The sequence below is a fragment of the Salvia hispanica genome, chromosome 6, assembly GCF_023119035.1.
Source record: "Salvia hispanica cultivar TCC Black 2014 chromosome 6, UniMelb_Shisp_WGS_1.0, whole genome shotgun sequence".
NCBI classification, from domain to species: domain Eukaryota; kingdom Viridiplantae; phylum Streptophyta; class Magnoliopsida; order Lamiales; family Lamiaceae; genus Salvia; species Salvia hispanica.
The window spans coordinates 29,535,375-29,550,025 of record NC_062970.1 but is presented as its reverse complement, the minus strand read 5'-3'; the positions used below and the strand labels follow the sequence as shown (position 1 = coordinate 29,550,025).

The window sequence follows — 14,651 nt, the reverse complement described above, 5'->3', positions numbered from 1 at the left end:
CAAGTTTTCCAAGACTCGTTATATTAATTTATTTCTTTAGGGAAAAGCTTATTTTCGTTTTATTTTATTGTGATATCCTATTCATTAAAATCTTGGTAACATAATTATAAAATATAAAAAAATAAAATGGGTTTTAAGAGAAAAATCATAAATATAGTAGGCCTGGATTGACTATCCCGCCGCCATGTATAGAAGACGTGCTTTCCTCCCGACTTAGTTTAAATAATTTTATTCAACTCAAACGCGGCATCCAATTTAGAATCTTCCACTAACGTTCCATATATATACCCCTTTCCCACTCCTATTTTCTAATTAAACAATTTCTCCGAAAATTATATTCTCTCTCCCTTGTCGTCAGATCCCCAAATCTCTTCTCGATTTTTTGCTCGTAATCCGACTTCGATCGCCATGAGGAATTTCGTCGGCCTTCCGATCATTGCCTTTATACTGTTGGCGATTTTCCAATTCGCCGCCGGACAGGGGGGCGCTCCTTCACCTGCGCCGGCGCCTTCCAGCGACGGTGAGTTGTGTGTTTGTTTTGATTTCTATTTGTTGAGGTTTTTAAATGGAAGATTTGCTGATATTTTTGAATTTGGTAATGCAGGCACTGCGATTGATCAAGGAATTGCTTACATCCTCATGCTTGTTGCGCTCGCGATTACTTATTTAATCCACTGAGTCGAATTATTTTTTTCTATTCTTTTTTTTAGCAGTAGTATTTTTTTAGAGATTTATTTTTGTGGTTTAGTGATATTTAATATTTATTCAATTCTTCCTGCGTTTTCGCCAATTATTACAGCCATTAAATTGCTGGAGTTCCATATCTGTAGCTTACTTGTAGAGAATTTGAATGCGAATGGTATTCTCTTTTAGAATTTATGATTTGAATTATTTTATTTGATATTTATGAATGACTGAAAAAAATTCCATTTAACTTTTCTAAAAGAGAAAAGGAAAGAAAAAAGAATGATCGGTAATAACAGTAAATGTCATAATTGTCTCATTATTAATTTTTGAATAAAAGCCAAAATTGGTATAAAAATATATACTCATTTATGATTTTGATTATAATTTTTATCATTTGAATTTTTTCATCCGAAACATTTTGAATTGGATCACAATTGGTCCTGGACTAACTGTTTGTTAGTTTTTAATAGTCAACGTGTTTAATCCCATTTTGATCAAATTAGACTGTTAATTAAGATTTTTTACACTCTAATTATTTTCTTAATTATTTTAATAAATATTCATTTAAAATATGAAATAAATAATTATTTATTAATAATTATTTATTTCATATTTTAAATGAATATTTATTAAAATAATTAAGAAAATAATTAGGGAGTAAAAATCTATTTATTTTTCATAATTGTTTATTATTCAATCATCAATACTAGTGTTTATTTTACTACTTAGTTAATATACTTTTTACATAAATGGTGATTTTAGTAATTTAAATAGAACGTAATTAGAGCGAAAATGTGCTATTATTTTCATGCATATAATTTTAGTTAGTAAATGTGTTCAAAAGAATAAAAAAAATGTTCAAACAAATGAATGTAAAAATAAAAGTTAAGAAAAAATCCAAATCCGTAAATGTCAGCACTTGTATACAAATCGAGTACGAATCAAATAATTACCAAAAGGTTAGAAACAGAAACGCTCACCACTTTTTCACCCTTTACTTGCATGCAGTTCTTCTTGGTTTTGATTTCAATAAAATGAGTGAGGAAATTGGGTTTGAGAAATTTATAGACTGAGAAAATAGCGTTTCACTTTCACACATTCAAAGTTTCAAGCTAATCTTCAAATCTGTTTCTGCTTTTGATTTTCTGTGTTTTGTGGTGAAGGGCGGTATGCGTGTTATAAACTGTTTAAATGATTTCGCGTTAGCTTGAGTTGAGTCAGAATTGTGCGAGTTTGGGTTGAATCGTTGCTAGTTAGTGCGAGTTTTTTGGTGTACCAACTCAATTTAATTAATGTATCGAGCAAGTCCAGGTAATTATATTTGATGAATTGATGATATGTTATATTTTTAACATAAATATACACTAAATTAGGGATATAATAATCAAAACAAAATCTCTAAAACAAGCTTCTTTAATAGATGTAGATTTTACAATTTTATACTATCGTCCACTCTTATAATATATGCACTTGATTTTGATAGCCATAGTGCTAACAAGTAGTATGACATAGTATTATCCATAAACACTCTTATAATATATGCACTTGATTTTAATACCCATAGTGCTAACAAGTCCAGTAGTGTGACATAGTATTATTCAATCATTAATACTAGTGTTTATTTTACTTAGTTAATACTTTTTACATAAATGGTGATTTTAGTAATTTAAATAGAGCGTAAATAGAGCGTAATTAGAGCGAAAATATGCAATTACTTTCATGCATATAATTTTAGTTAGTAAATGTGTTCAAAAGAATAAAAAAATGTTCAAACAAATGAATGTAAAAACAAAAGTAAAGAAAAAATCCAAATTCGTAAATGTCAGCACTTATATACAAATCAGGTACGAATCTAATAGTTACCAAAATGTTTTGTATTTGGGTATTCACTTTTTCGCATTTTCAGATTGAGTTTGACTTCTTTGTTTGGAATTTCGGGTGAAGGACAGTATAGTGTATTAAATTGGGTAAATGATTCGAGTTGGTATGGATTGAGTCATGATTGTGTGAATTTTTCTTAATATGTTTCTGCTTTTGATTTTATGTGTTCTAGGGTGAAAGGAGGTATGTGTGTTATAACTTGTTGAAATGATCTGCGTCAACTTTAGTTGAGTATGAATCGTGCGAGTTTTAGTTGAATCGTTGCGAGGTCGTGCGAGTTATTTGGGGTGTCGACTCAACTTATTTACACTCATTGATTCTAGTAAGAGCCAATGATTAATAATGAGCGAAAAGAGGCTTGTAAAATCCCAACTCAATTTGTATACAAGTTCATACTTCAGAGCATGCATCAATCTGTTTCTTGTGTTGTTTGATTTTCTATTTAATGTATTTTCTATATTGGGATATGGGTGATGGAGAGTATTATTGCAATAAGTGGAGTAGTATTAATGATTTGATTCGAGTCGAGCTGAGTTGAGTTTGACTTAAGCGAGGTTGAGTTTGAATCAGACCATTAAATAGAGTAAATATTTGATTCGAGTAGTGCTGAGTTGAGTTTGACTTAAGCGAGGTTGAGTTTGAGTAAATGATTCGAGTTGAGTTTAACTCGTGCGAGGTTGAGTTTGAACTGTGTTGTTAAATAGTGTAAATGATTCGAGTTGAGTTGAGCTGTGTTAAAATAGTGCGAGTTTGTGCGCGTGGTTTTGATAGAGTCAACTCAGATTATTTAGTAGGCAATAATTAATGCGGGCCAATGCATAGGTGAAAAAGATTCGAATACAAACTCGTCGAGTCACGCATGAGTTGTAATCAACGAGTTTTATGATGTGGCTCACAAAATCCGGCTAGATCCATAAATTATGAAATCCTAGATATAATCGTGAAATGTTTCATGTATACATTTCATAATTTTCTTATAAATATGAAATCAAAATAGACAATAAAGTAATCGGAAGACCTGAAAATAAAGGTATCGTTTCACAAAAAATTCCCCAAACAAGATACTCTGCAAGATGAATTGTTGCTTTGGTCTTCAATCCACTAAAACTGAATTTATGAAAAGTTAAAAAAATCTAATTCAATACAAAAAATAAATACTCAAGCAAATTTATAACAATCATATATAAAAATAGTGTTTTATTTAAGATATGAAATCACAAAAAGAAAAAAAAATACAAATCTTTCACAACTCATTCTACCACAAAGAAACGCCAAAAAAATCAGAAAGACTCAAAACTCCATGAATAAACAATAGGTCCACAATAAATTGAAGAAAAACTACTCAAAACTGCATGAATCAAATGTAAAAAGGAAACATCAAAGAAAAAAAAAGGTTAGAAACAGAAACGCTCACCACTTTTTCACCCTTTACTTGCATGCAGTTCTTCTTGGTTTTGATTTTAATGAAATGAGTGAGGAAATTGGGTTTGAGAAATTTATAGACTGAGAAAATAGCAATTCACTTTCACACCTTCAAAGTTTCAAGCTAATCTTCAAATCTGTTTCTGCTTTTGATTTTCTGTGTTTTGTGGTGAAGGGCAGTATGTGTGTTATAAACTGTTTAAATGATTCGCGTTGGCTTGAGCTGAGTCAGAATCATGCGAGTTTGGGTTGAATCGTTGCGAGTTAGTGCGAGTTTTTTGGTGTACCAACTCAATTTAATTAATTTATCGAGCAAGTCCAGGTAATTATATTTGATGAATTGATGAGATGTTATATTTTTAACATAAATATACACTAAATTAGGGATATAATAATATAAAAAAAAATCTCTAAAACAAGCTTCTTTAATAGATGTATCTATGATTTTACAATTTTATACTATCGTCCACTCTTATAATATATGCACCTGATTTTGATACACATAGTGCTAACAAGTAGTATGACATAGTATTATCCATAAAACGCAAAAGTGTATAATGGAAAGTTAAGACACTTAGGTGTTAGACATAGCATGATTCGTGAACTTATTATGGATGATGTGATATCTGTGGAGTTTGTGAGAACTCATGATAACTTAGCCGATCATTTAACCAAAGGGTTAAGTAGAGATCTTGTGCACAAATTGGCTATAGGGATGAGATTAAAGTCCACTACAAATCTCTGATATTAAAATACTCAATTCCCATTTAGTATGACACTAGATGCAGAATTCAATGTGGAAGACTTAATATTTGGAGATTGGAACACATTTGAAAATCGTCCCAAGGTATGTGTTCGGACCTACAAGTTAAGGAGGTTGAATGTATATATTCTTAATAGTTCTTTTGAAAAATTGCGGGTCCAACGAAATTGCTTTATAAGAAATTCATCCGAAAATGTAATTTGTGAAAATCAAAGGAATAATTTGCAATTTCGAAAACTTTGAAAATCAGTTAAATTCGGTTAAGAACTTAACAGATGCAACTTTTCAAAATTAACAGATGCAACCCTTCAGCTTGATTAAGAATTGATCAATTCTTTGGTTCGAATTTATCTCGAAAATACATATGATATTTCTGATTTCTCTGAATTTTATCCGATCAAATAGTTTGGTTGAACCACCGAAATTGATTTGATCTGAAAGTGATTTATCACGACTTTCAGATAGATTATCTTTTTTGTTTTCTGATCTGTATATTGAATCTCCCTAACAGGTTGGGTTTGAATCAGCATTAAATAGAGTAAATGATTTGATTCGAGTCGTGCTGAGTTGAGTTTGACTTAAGCGAGGTTGAGTTTGAGTAAATGATTTGAGTTGAGTTTAACTCGTGCGAGGTTGAGTTTGAACTGTGTTGTTAAATAGTGTAAATGATTCGAGTTGAGTTGAGTTGTGTTAAAATAGTGCGAGCTTGTGCGCGTGGTTTTGATAGAGTCAACCCAGCTTATTTAGTAGACAATAATTAATGCGGGCCAATGCATAGGTGAAAAAGATTCGAATACAAACTCGTCGAGTCGAACTTGAGTTGTAATCAATGAGTTTTATTATGTCGCTCACAAAATCCAGCTAAATCTAGAAATTATGAAATTCTAGATATAATCATAAAATGATTCATGTATACATATTATATAAATATGAAATCAAAATAGATGATAAAGTAACCGGAAGACCTTAAAATAAAGGTATCGTTTTAAAAAAATTCCCTAAACAAGATACTATATCTTTATCTGCAAGATGGAAAACTTGTTGCTTTGGTCTTCAATCCATTAAGGGCGTGTTTGATAAGTTAGTAATACCAAGATAGAGAATTATATATGGACATTTCTAATTGTTTGATATCATATTTAAGCTTAACTCAAAGCCCAATATAAGACAAGGGCCCTAACTAATCTTACCAAAATTATCATTAACTATGTTTATGTATCCCACCAATTTGTCAAGTTAAGCCATGTTGTTTAATATACTCCCTCCGTTCCCTCATAGTTGAGGCGGAACTTTTCGGCACGGAGTTTAAGAAATGAAAGTTGAGTGTGTTAAATAAATAGATAAAAAAGTAAGAAAGAGAAAAAGGTAGAGAGAATAAAGTAAAAAGTGAATAAAGTAGAGAGAATAAAGTAAGAGAGAGTAAAGTAAGAGAGAGGAAAAAGTTAATATATATGGAAATGACTCAATTATGAGGGAACTTCCCGAAATAGAAAAATGACTCAACTATGAAGGAACGGAAGGAGTACAATTTTAGACAATTTCTTTTCTATCAAACAATAACGAAAAAAAATCATATCTTTGCATATCTTGACGTGAAGCCCGTATTTTTTTATCTTGTTTTACATATCTTCTTATATCCCATCTTTTTTATCAAACGAGTCCTAAGAGTGAATTTATGGGTTTGAGGAAATGGAGTCATTTAATTTTGCAAAAATGAAAATAAAGGCGAGAGCTATGCTAGTTCTCGTATCACTAAAGTCTAAAGATCAATGATTCAAAATAAATATTCATTTAAAATATGAAATAAATAATAGATTAAATAAATAAATATTTATTTCACATTTTAAATGAATATTTATTAAAATAATTAAGGAAATAATTAGAGAGTAAAAAATCATAATTAATAGTCTAATTTGATCAAAATTGGGATTAAACTTGTTGACCGTTAAGAACTAACGGAACAGTTAGTCCAACACCAATTGTGATGCGATTTGAAATGTTCAGGATGCAAAAATTCAAAAAATAAAGTTTATGATCGAAATCGTAAAATGAGCATATGTTCAGGACCAATTTTGGCCTTTACTCTTAATTTTTTAGATTCAAATGGCCCAAGCCTAATAGCACATAATTAGTTCCAAGCCCAACAACCAATTCATTATCTTCCTTTACAACTCCATGGCTTGGCCTTAGCTGGAGATGTCAAAGATTCTGATGTTCGTGGATTGCAGAGCACGCCACCTGGACGGGACGGAGACGAGTCGAGGCCGAGGCAGAGCATGTACATGTAGGAATAGTGTATGTTGGAGTAGTGTAGCAATAGCAGCAAGTTAAATTTAATCAAAATAAAGAAAGTAATTTCTCCATGGACCATGATTACAGACCGAGGATCCCCAACACCAAAATTAACATGTCAAATTATAACAAGTTAATGTGCGAAGATAGAGAGAGAGTGCGTAACAACTTGCTCTTCGATGTCAGCGCTCCAATAAACATGCTTTTAAGGGAGGAAAAGTAGGCACCCACAAAAAAAAACACATAAATCTGAGAAAAAAAATTTGAAAGCTGACACATTGTCACATTGATCCGAAAGGAAGATTTGGGGTGGAAAGAGCATTTTTTAAGGGCTTAACAGTTTGGATTTAAATCAATTAAAAACCTATTGCCTAATTAATTAATGCTCATCATCACCCTTTCCAAAAGTCTCTTCTTTTCGGCTGTACAAAATCATCACACCAAGCATACTTAAATGACAAATCAACACCCTTAATGTGTCAGCTTAGTACGTATCAATTGGTGCTTTCATTCTAAAACTCGCTTTCTTTCTAAACTCATGCATATCCCTCGTGCCCCTCGATTCTCCGGTGTTAGTCATAAGATGGACTATAGATATTCAACAATATCTTGATTATCTATTCGACTACTCATGGTAGGTATATTGTTTGACCCCGACATCGAATGCTTCCACGAAGTTCAAATCCAAATTGTTCATGACAAGTTAGTATAGCTTTTGTACGAATGCTCTGTTAACGGAGACCACAACTTCTAGAATAATGGATGCTATTAGCGTAACAGTATTTGATTTTTGTTAGAAGGAGACACTAGAAATGTAATGTAACGTTAAATAATCCACAGGTGATATCAAAATCTTAAATCTAGAGATGGAGAGAGAGTGACATGACTTAATCGTGGCCTAGTCAAATTGAGCATCAGAGATTATACCTTTGCATGGGATTGTCATGTTCAACTTTACACTCCATTATCATCATTATTCAATTCAATTCACACACATTTCTCTGTGGCTCTCCTTGCAATTGCATGCATAACTGAATAACAGAATTAAGAAATTCAAGAATCATTTCTCCCATTTTATTTCAACACAATCCTCTCAAAACAGCCTGCAAAGAAAAAAAGGCATCAAGATGGAGAAAATCACAGAGTTAAAACATCATCAAAATGTGGTAATTTTGTTGTGTGTGATGATGATAGCATCATCACCAAGCAGTAGCACTAGTGTAGGCGTAAATTGGGGCACAATGGCAACACACCTATTGTCTCCTCCGAGCGTCGTTGATATGCTGAAAGCCAATGGTTTCAACAAGGTGAAGCTCTTCGACGCCGACGACACCATCTTGGACGCATTATCCGGCACCCCCATCGAGGTCATGCTCGCCGTCCCCAACAACATGCTTGCCGAGATGAGCTCCGACACCACCGCCGCCGCCTCCTGGGTCGACGCCAACGTCACCGCCTACGCCCATCCCGGCGGCGTCAACATCAAGTAGATAAAAATTCAAGCATAGCATTAAATATTCCCTCAGTCCCATAGTAGATGTCAAACTTCTTTTTTTTCACACATTTTGGAAAAATGATAATAGTAGATAATTAAAGTGGAGAAAGGTTAAGTAAGAGAGAGAATAATGTTCAGAAGAGTCTTCTCAATATAATTTTCTCTTACTTTATTTTTTCTCTAACTATTTATTATTTTCCAAAACGAGTGAAAAAAAGAAGTGTGACGCGAAGAGAGTATCATTAATTAAATGAACTTAATTGATCTCGTGATCAAGGTACGTAGCTGTTGGAAACGAGCCTTTCCTGAAGACCTACAACGGGACCTACTTGCACCAGACGCTTCCGGCGTTGAAGAACATCCAGGAAGCGATCAACAACGCCGGCCTCGGATCGAACATCAAGGCCACGGTTCCCTTCAACGCCGACATCTACAACTCCCCTGACTCCAACCCGGTCCCATCCGCAGGCGACTTCCGCCCTGAGATACGCGATCTAACGGTCCAGATCATCCAGTACCTCTACTCCAACAACGCCCCGTTCGTCGTCAACATCTACCCGTTCCTCAGCCTCTACGCCAACGTCTACTTCCCCCTCGACTTCGCCTTCTTCGACGGCTCCAACAAGCCGCTCCGGGACGGAAACAGCATCTACACTAACGTGTTTGATGCGAATCTGGATACCCTGCTCTGGTCGCTGAGCAGAGCAGGGTACCCAGATATGAAAATCATGGTAGGTGAAGTGGGATGGCCCACTGATGGCGACAGGCATGCAAATGTACAGAGTGCTAAGAGGTTCAATCAGGGACTAATCGAGCACGTGATGAGTGGACAGGGCACGCCTCTGCGAAAAGGCCGAATAGATGTGTATCTATTCAGCCTGATCGACGAGGATGCCAAGAGCATCGACCCGGGAAGCTTCGAGCGACACTGGGGGATATTCGAGTTTGACGGTGAGCCTAAATACGAGCTCGATCTCTCGGGCTCGCAGCAGAACAGGGGGCTCGTGGCCGTGCAGGGGGTGGGTTATATGATGAGGCGGTGGTGCGTGTTGGACCCACGCGCCAAGGATGTGGAGTGGGATTTGGCGAAGAATGTGGACTACGCCTGCAGCCTGTCTGATTGCACGGCGTTGGGCTACGGCTCGTCGTGCAATCACTTGAGCGTACAGGGGAATGCGTCGTACGCGTTCAACATGTACTACCAGCTGAAGGATCAGAATGAGTGGGATTGTGATTTCTCGGGGCTGGCGATGATCACGGAGGAGGACCCCTCGGATAGCAGATGCAGGTTTCCTGTGATGATTGGCTATGGAAATCGTCCTGTGCTGATGCTGCGGAGGGAATTGGTTAACATTTTGCTTGTGGCTGCTGAAGGCTGTGTTGTGTTTCTGCTTCTTGTGTCTTAGCTTCTTGGACTTGGGATTGATCTTACTTAGTGAAATTAACGTTGGAAACAGAGTTTCTATCATACTACTAAGTGGGGTGTGTTTTTGTAATGAACATAGTCAGTTAATCACCATCTTTCGAGAAGAATGCACTTTGTATATAGCTTTGTGTTGTTCAAAAATCAAAGTAAATTCTGCCAGAAAAATGAAAAAGAAAACATAGGGGAGGCGAATACGAAAATAAAGAAAAATGCAATTCCAAATTTTAGTTTGATAGTTTGGTGATTGTGTTTACATCACAAAAATCTTTTTAAACTACATACTATAATAAAGTACTCCATTTATGAGCATAAATCTTTTTAATCTTCATCTTCTTGAATGCAATTTCATTTGTAATTATAAACTGAAATTTCGCTATAAATTACCGACTTCAATAACTTGCATCTCTTGCTGATTTGGAAATTGGAATGATATAAAAATTACCATCATGGCACTTACGGGCAGCTCAATATAATCTATGAGCATATATATATTACACGAATAAAAAAACTGTGGCTATTTTCCACGTCGCTCAGCCTTAGGATGTGGATTCCTTCATGTAATTATTGAGGAGAATGAAAAATATCCTCTTTTTCAGGAATAAAGGGACCGGTATATATTTAATAAATTATTTCCCTCATATTTTTATTTTGGTCATATTTATTTGTGTATGGTCTCAAAATTTGGTGATCACGATTCTATCTTATCGAATCCGAGGCAAGGCAACATGTCATTATGTGAAGTCACGCCACGTCAGGTTGCTACAAAAAAAACAAAAAAAACAAATAGGTAATGTCTCAATCGAATACATTAAATAGTTTTGAACTCTTCAAAATATTTTTAGCCAATTCACTATTTTATAAGTAAATGTTGACCATGATTCTCTGATGATTCTTATTTAGTGAATGCCACATGCCTCTAAATATATTAAGAAAAGTAGTACTGTACTATGTTATATCACTGCCAAAAAAAAACGGTTAAAGATATTTTTAATGCTATTAAGAATGGTAATTTGTGCATATAACAATTATTACTAGATTATAATGCAATACTACTACTACTACTATAACTATATATCTACAGTAATTGATTAAATTTTCACTTCAGCTAAAGAGTTACTAATATGTAGTAAAAATCTAAGGTGCTATACCTCATGGTTATTGCGTGCGTATTTTTATAAGCATAAGCTTACAAAGAATTTTGAAGCAAGAACTTCCTAATGCTAGTAGTATTTTATACATTAAAAAAAAGTTACTCGGAAATCGCCTTCCGGGAATTGTTATTTATAAAAAAGTACATTTATGTGAGGCTCAAAACAAATTAAAGTAGAGCGGCCAAACAGAATATTTGATCCAACGAGACACATTTAATCTCAAGTAGCTTTTTAATCACCAGAGTCAAATTAAGTGACCTGATTCGTCTCCAAAACAATAGATTAATCTAATAATTGAGTAATATATATTCCTCTTGATCTATTTGATTCTCTCATGTCCCATAATAATGTCAGCTTTTTGGTGTAAAAAAATAACTAGGAATCTTACATGTATGAAAATTTATAGCCCTTCACTCAATTATATCAGAGCCAAAAGTTGTGCAGAATATACCCTATCTATTTTTGAGGCAAATAGATAAACTTTGTTCATGTTTGCGTTGCACAAAAACATTTGTTTGTAATTAAATTGGAATTTGGACTCCTTATTTTAGTGACAAAATGAGTATCTACATTTTTTGCTTTTTGATTTTTTAGTTACTGATCAATGAATTCAAGACATGCATGCATTATTCAATAGTATGCAAACAAAAATGGTCAAAGAAAGGTTTTACATAATCATTAAATTGCATTATAATCTTATAATTACTCTTATTTGTATGCAAACAAAAATGCTCAAAGAAGATGGATCTACTTCTAATTAATTAATTATAATATGTTATCAAATGAGAAGTCTAATCTTTTTTTATTAAATTGATTTATTATTTAGGAACTTGAAAAAAAATGTGTCGATTGAGATATATGTCGTTTATATCGGGGTGGCTATTGAATTATTTAGAAAAGAAGGAATATAAAACGGTGCGAGGATGAATTGGAATTTGACAATGTATGTGCATTATGAGGAATAGATTCCCATTTTTATCTGTTTTTTTTTCTTTATACTTATTTCAAAACTAGCCTGAACCACATTAACCGGAACCATATAAAATCTATATGCATATTTCCATCTTTTGGAAAATGCTACTGAAAAAAGAATACTCACATTTTCTCGTATATACAAATGATAATTGATATATCATAATTAAGTAGTACTACTAGTATAGTTAAAATCTAGTATGTAATTTAAGATAGAAAATGGAGTATAAAATTGGTTTAATTAGGTGTCGGAACACAAGAATCAAGCTAGTATCACTAGCAAGATTGAGGATCGGCGTCGACCCCCCGCATATATATTTATACCTTTCATTTGATTGAGACTATTAATTAATTTGTATACATAAATATATATGGCGTGAAATGAAATAGATATATGGAACCAACCACCCCACAAATAACATCTACCCCTCATAATACCTAGCTACTCCCGCAAATGGGCATAGAATACAGAATAATATTTCCAGCTCTTTTTCAGTAATAATGCATATCGAATCAACCAAAAAGTTCCATTATTGGTCTGGTCATCACTTGTTTTTTTTCAACTCACCATTTTCCATAGTACTGATTTACATGCCTACATTACAAAATCAATAACATGCAACTTGGAAAAATTATTGGTGGGAGCTAATTTTCTGAATTTTGATGAACCAAACTAGGGCTTTTCCACATTAATATCGTCAAGTGTTAGAAATATTCACATATAAGTTGTTACATATTGAAAATGTATCGATTTATATACATATTGAATTATTTCTTGTATCACCAATTATGTTTAAGATAAAACTTTATTAGGGTTTAGTAGATCTCTATTTCATCATATGATTCAATGAATGAGACAAGTTTCAACGTGTTAGTATGCCTTGAATCCGTATAGTTTGCCACTAGCCGAACGGGGTCTCGTTGCCCGGTCAGCGAGTCAGGGGGTCTGGGGGCGTGGAGGGCCCTCGGCCCGACGCTATGACATGTTTTTGTTTTAGGCCTTAGTTTTCTATTGGGCCTAGCCCGTCGTCTGTGTGCCTATTTATATAGAAGTAGGGCGCATAACTCTGTAATCTGAAAACACTCTGAATAATATCCGTTCTCCGTTTCTGTCCGTGGACGTAGCCAATGCAACATTCGTGAACCACGTAAATCTGTGTCTTCTTTACGTTTCTGTTTGTCTCGATTACACAATTGCTCTATTATGTCACAACACAACTTTGAAGCCCTCGTAAAAATCTAACATGTGGACATGTAGCGCCACCTAGCCATGCCACCTTGAGAAGCACGCTTTCTCCATAGAAAAGAAAAGATAAGGAAAAATGTGTGACCAACTCTAAGTTTGGGGTCCCACATCACTAGTATATAAAGCCCAAGACATCCATTCTCCAAAATCACCAATCACCACCACCTACATTCCAGTTCCAATTAAGCCCAACAACACAACACACACTAATTATATACTCCTACTATTTTGTAGATATAGAGAATGAACGGAGGAGATTGGATGTGCAATGCGTGCCAGCACATCAACTTCAAGAAACGGGAGGCGTGCCATCGCTGCGCCTGCCCCAAGTACTCCACGCCGGCGGAGGTGGAGGCCTATGCGGCGGCGCAGAGAACCCAAGTGATGGCGGGAGACTGGTATTGCGGCGCCATGAACTGCGGCGCTCACAACTACGCCAGCCGAAGCACCTGCTACCACTGCGGTGGCGCCAAGAGCTACTGCGGCTACGCATACGACGCCGTTCCCGGCTGGAAAACCGGGGACTGGATTTGCAACCGGTATCCATCTCTTCCTTCTTTTCCTTTCATTCTTATATTTTAAAAAAATTTGAGAATTTTAATATTCTTTCAATATTAACATAATCTCAGATTTGTGGAAAATTATGGTTAGATAAAATGTTCATATATCTAAACATTGTTGTTTAATTAATACACTTAGTCAATCATATGTTTAATTTTAGCTACGTCAATAAATTCAGACAAGTAACATGTCGGAATTTTACGCAGACTAGAATGTGCCATGCACAACTACGCTAGCAGGACCGAATGCTATAAATGCAAGACACCAAGAGAGTGAGGTCGGCTCAATCTCTATCTCACTTACTCTACGCATACATTGATATAAATCAATGCGTGTGTGAACTTGATTTCTTGTGTTTTTACACTTATGCAGGAATTGAGAGATTATACTAGGAGGGAGTTCAAGTGTTTTACACGCGCTCTTATCTATTTTTTTTCCTTCTGTACTTTTTTTTTTTTTTTTTTTTTCTTTTAGGATTTTGTTTTACTCCTTTTTCAGATTTGATTTTATTTGAAATGAATGAGCATCCATCTCAACCGGTTTGATGACTTACTCCAAATCCATTTGCATTCTTCGCTCATTACTTTTAAAATGTGTTGAGGCAAGAAAGAAAGAGGTTTTTCCCTCAAGATCACAAGAAAAAAATACTAACAGTGATATAGTATATTAAGTGGCGTTGTGATGAGATGTTAATAATTATGGTAGCATGGATAAGAACCTGATGCTGAGGGATAGATGGATCAATTCCTACCTTT

General features: G+C 34.6%; 2 protein-coding genes across 2 annotated transcripts; both read left to right on the top strand.

Annotated features, from left to right (window-relative positions):
* Nucleotides 1-8,172: 8,172 nt before the first annotated feature.
* LOC125191606 (glucan endo-1,3-beta-glucosidase 8-like) lies at nt 8,173-10,005 on the top strand. Its single transcript, XM_048088999.1, has 2 exons — nt 8,173-8,531; nt 8,818-10,005. The coding sequence occupies exons 1-2, from the start codon at nt 8,173-8,175 to the stop codon at nt 9,944-9,946; spliced, it is 1,488 nt and encodes a 495-aa protein (XP_047944956.1). The 3' UTR covers nt 9,947-10,005.
* Nucleotides 10,006-13,499: 3,494 nt separating this feature from the next.
* LOC125191625 (zinc finger Ran-binding domain-containing protein 2-like) lies at nt 13,500-14,448 on the top strand. Its single transcript, XM_048089020.1, has 3 exons — nt 13,500-13,874; nt 14,103-14,173; nt 14,269-14,448. Exons 1-2 carry the CDS (start codon nt 13,579-13,581, stop codon nt 14,170-14,172), a joined length of 366 nt encoding a protein of 121 aa, XP_047944977.1. The 5' UTR covers nt 13,500-13,578; the 3' UTR covers nt 14,173; nt 14,269-14,448.
* Nucleotides 14,449-14,651: the final 203 nt, after the last annotated feature.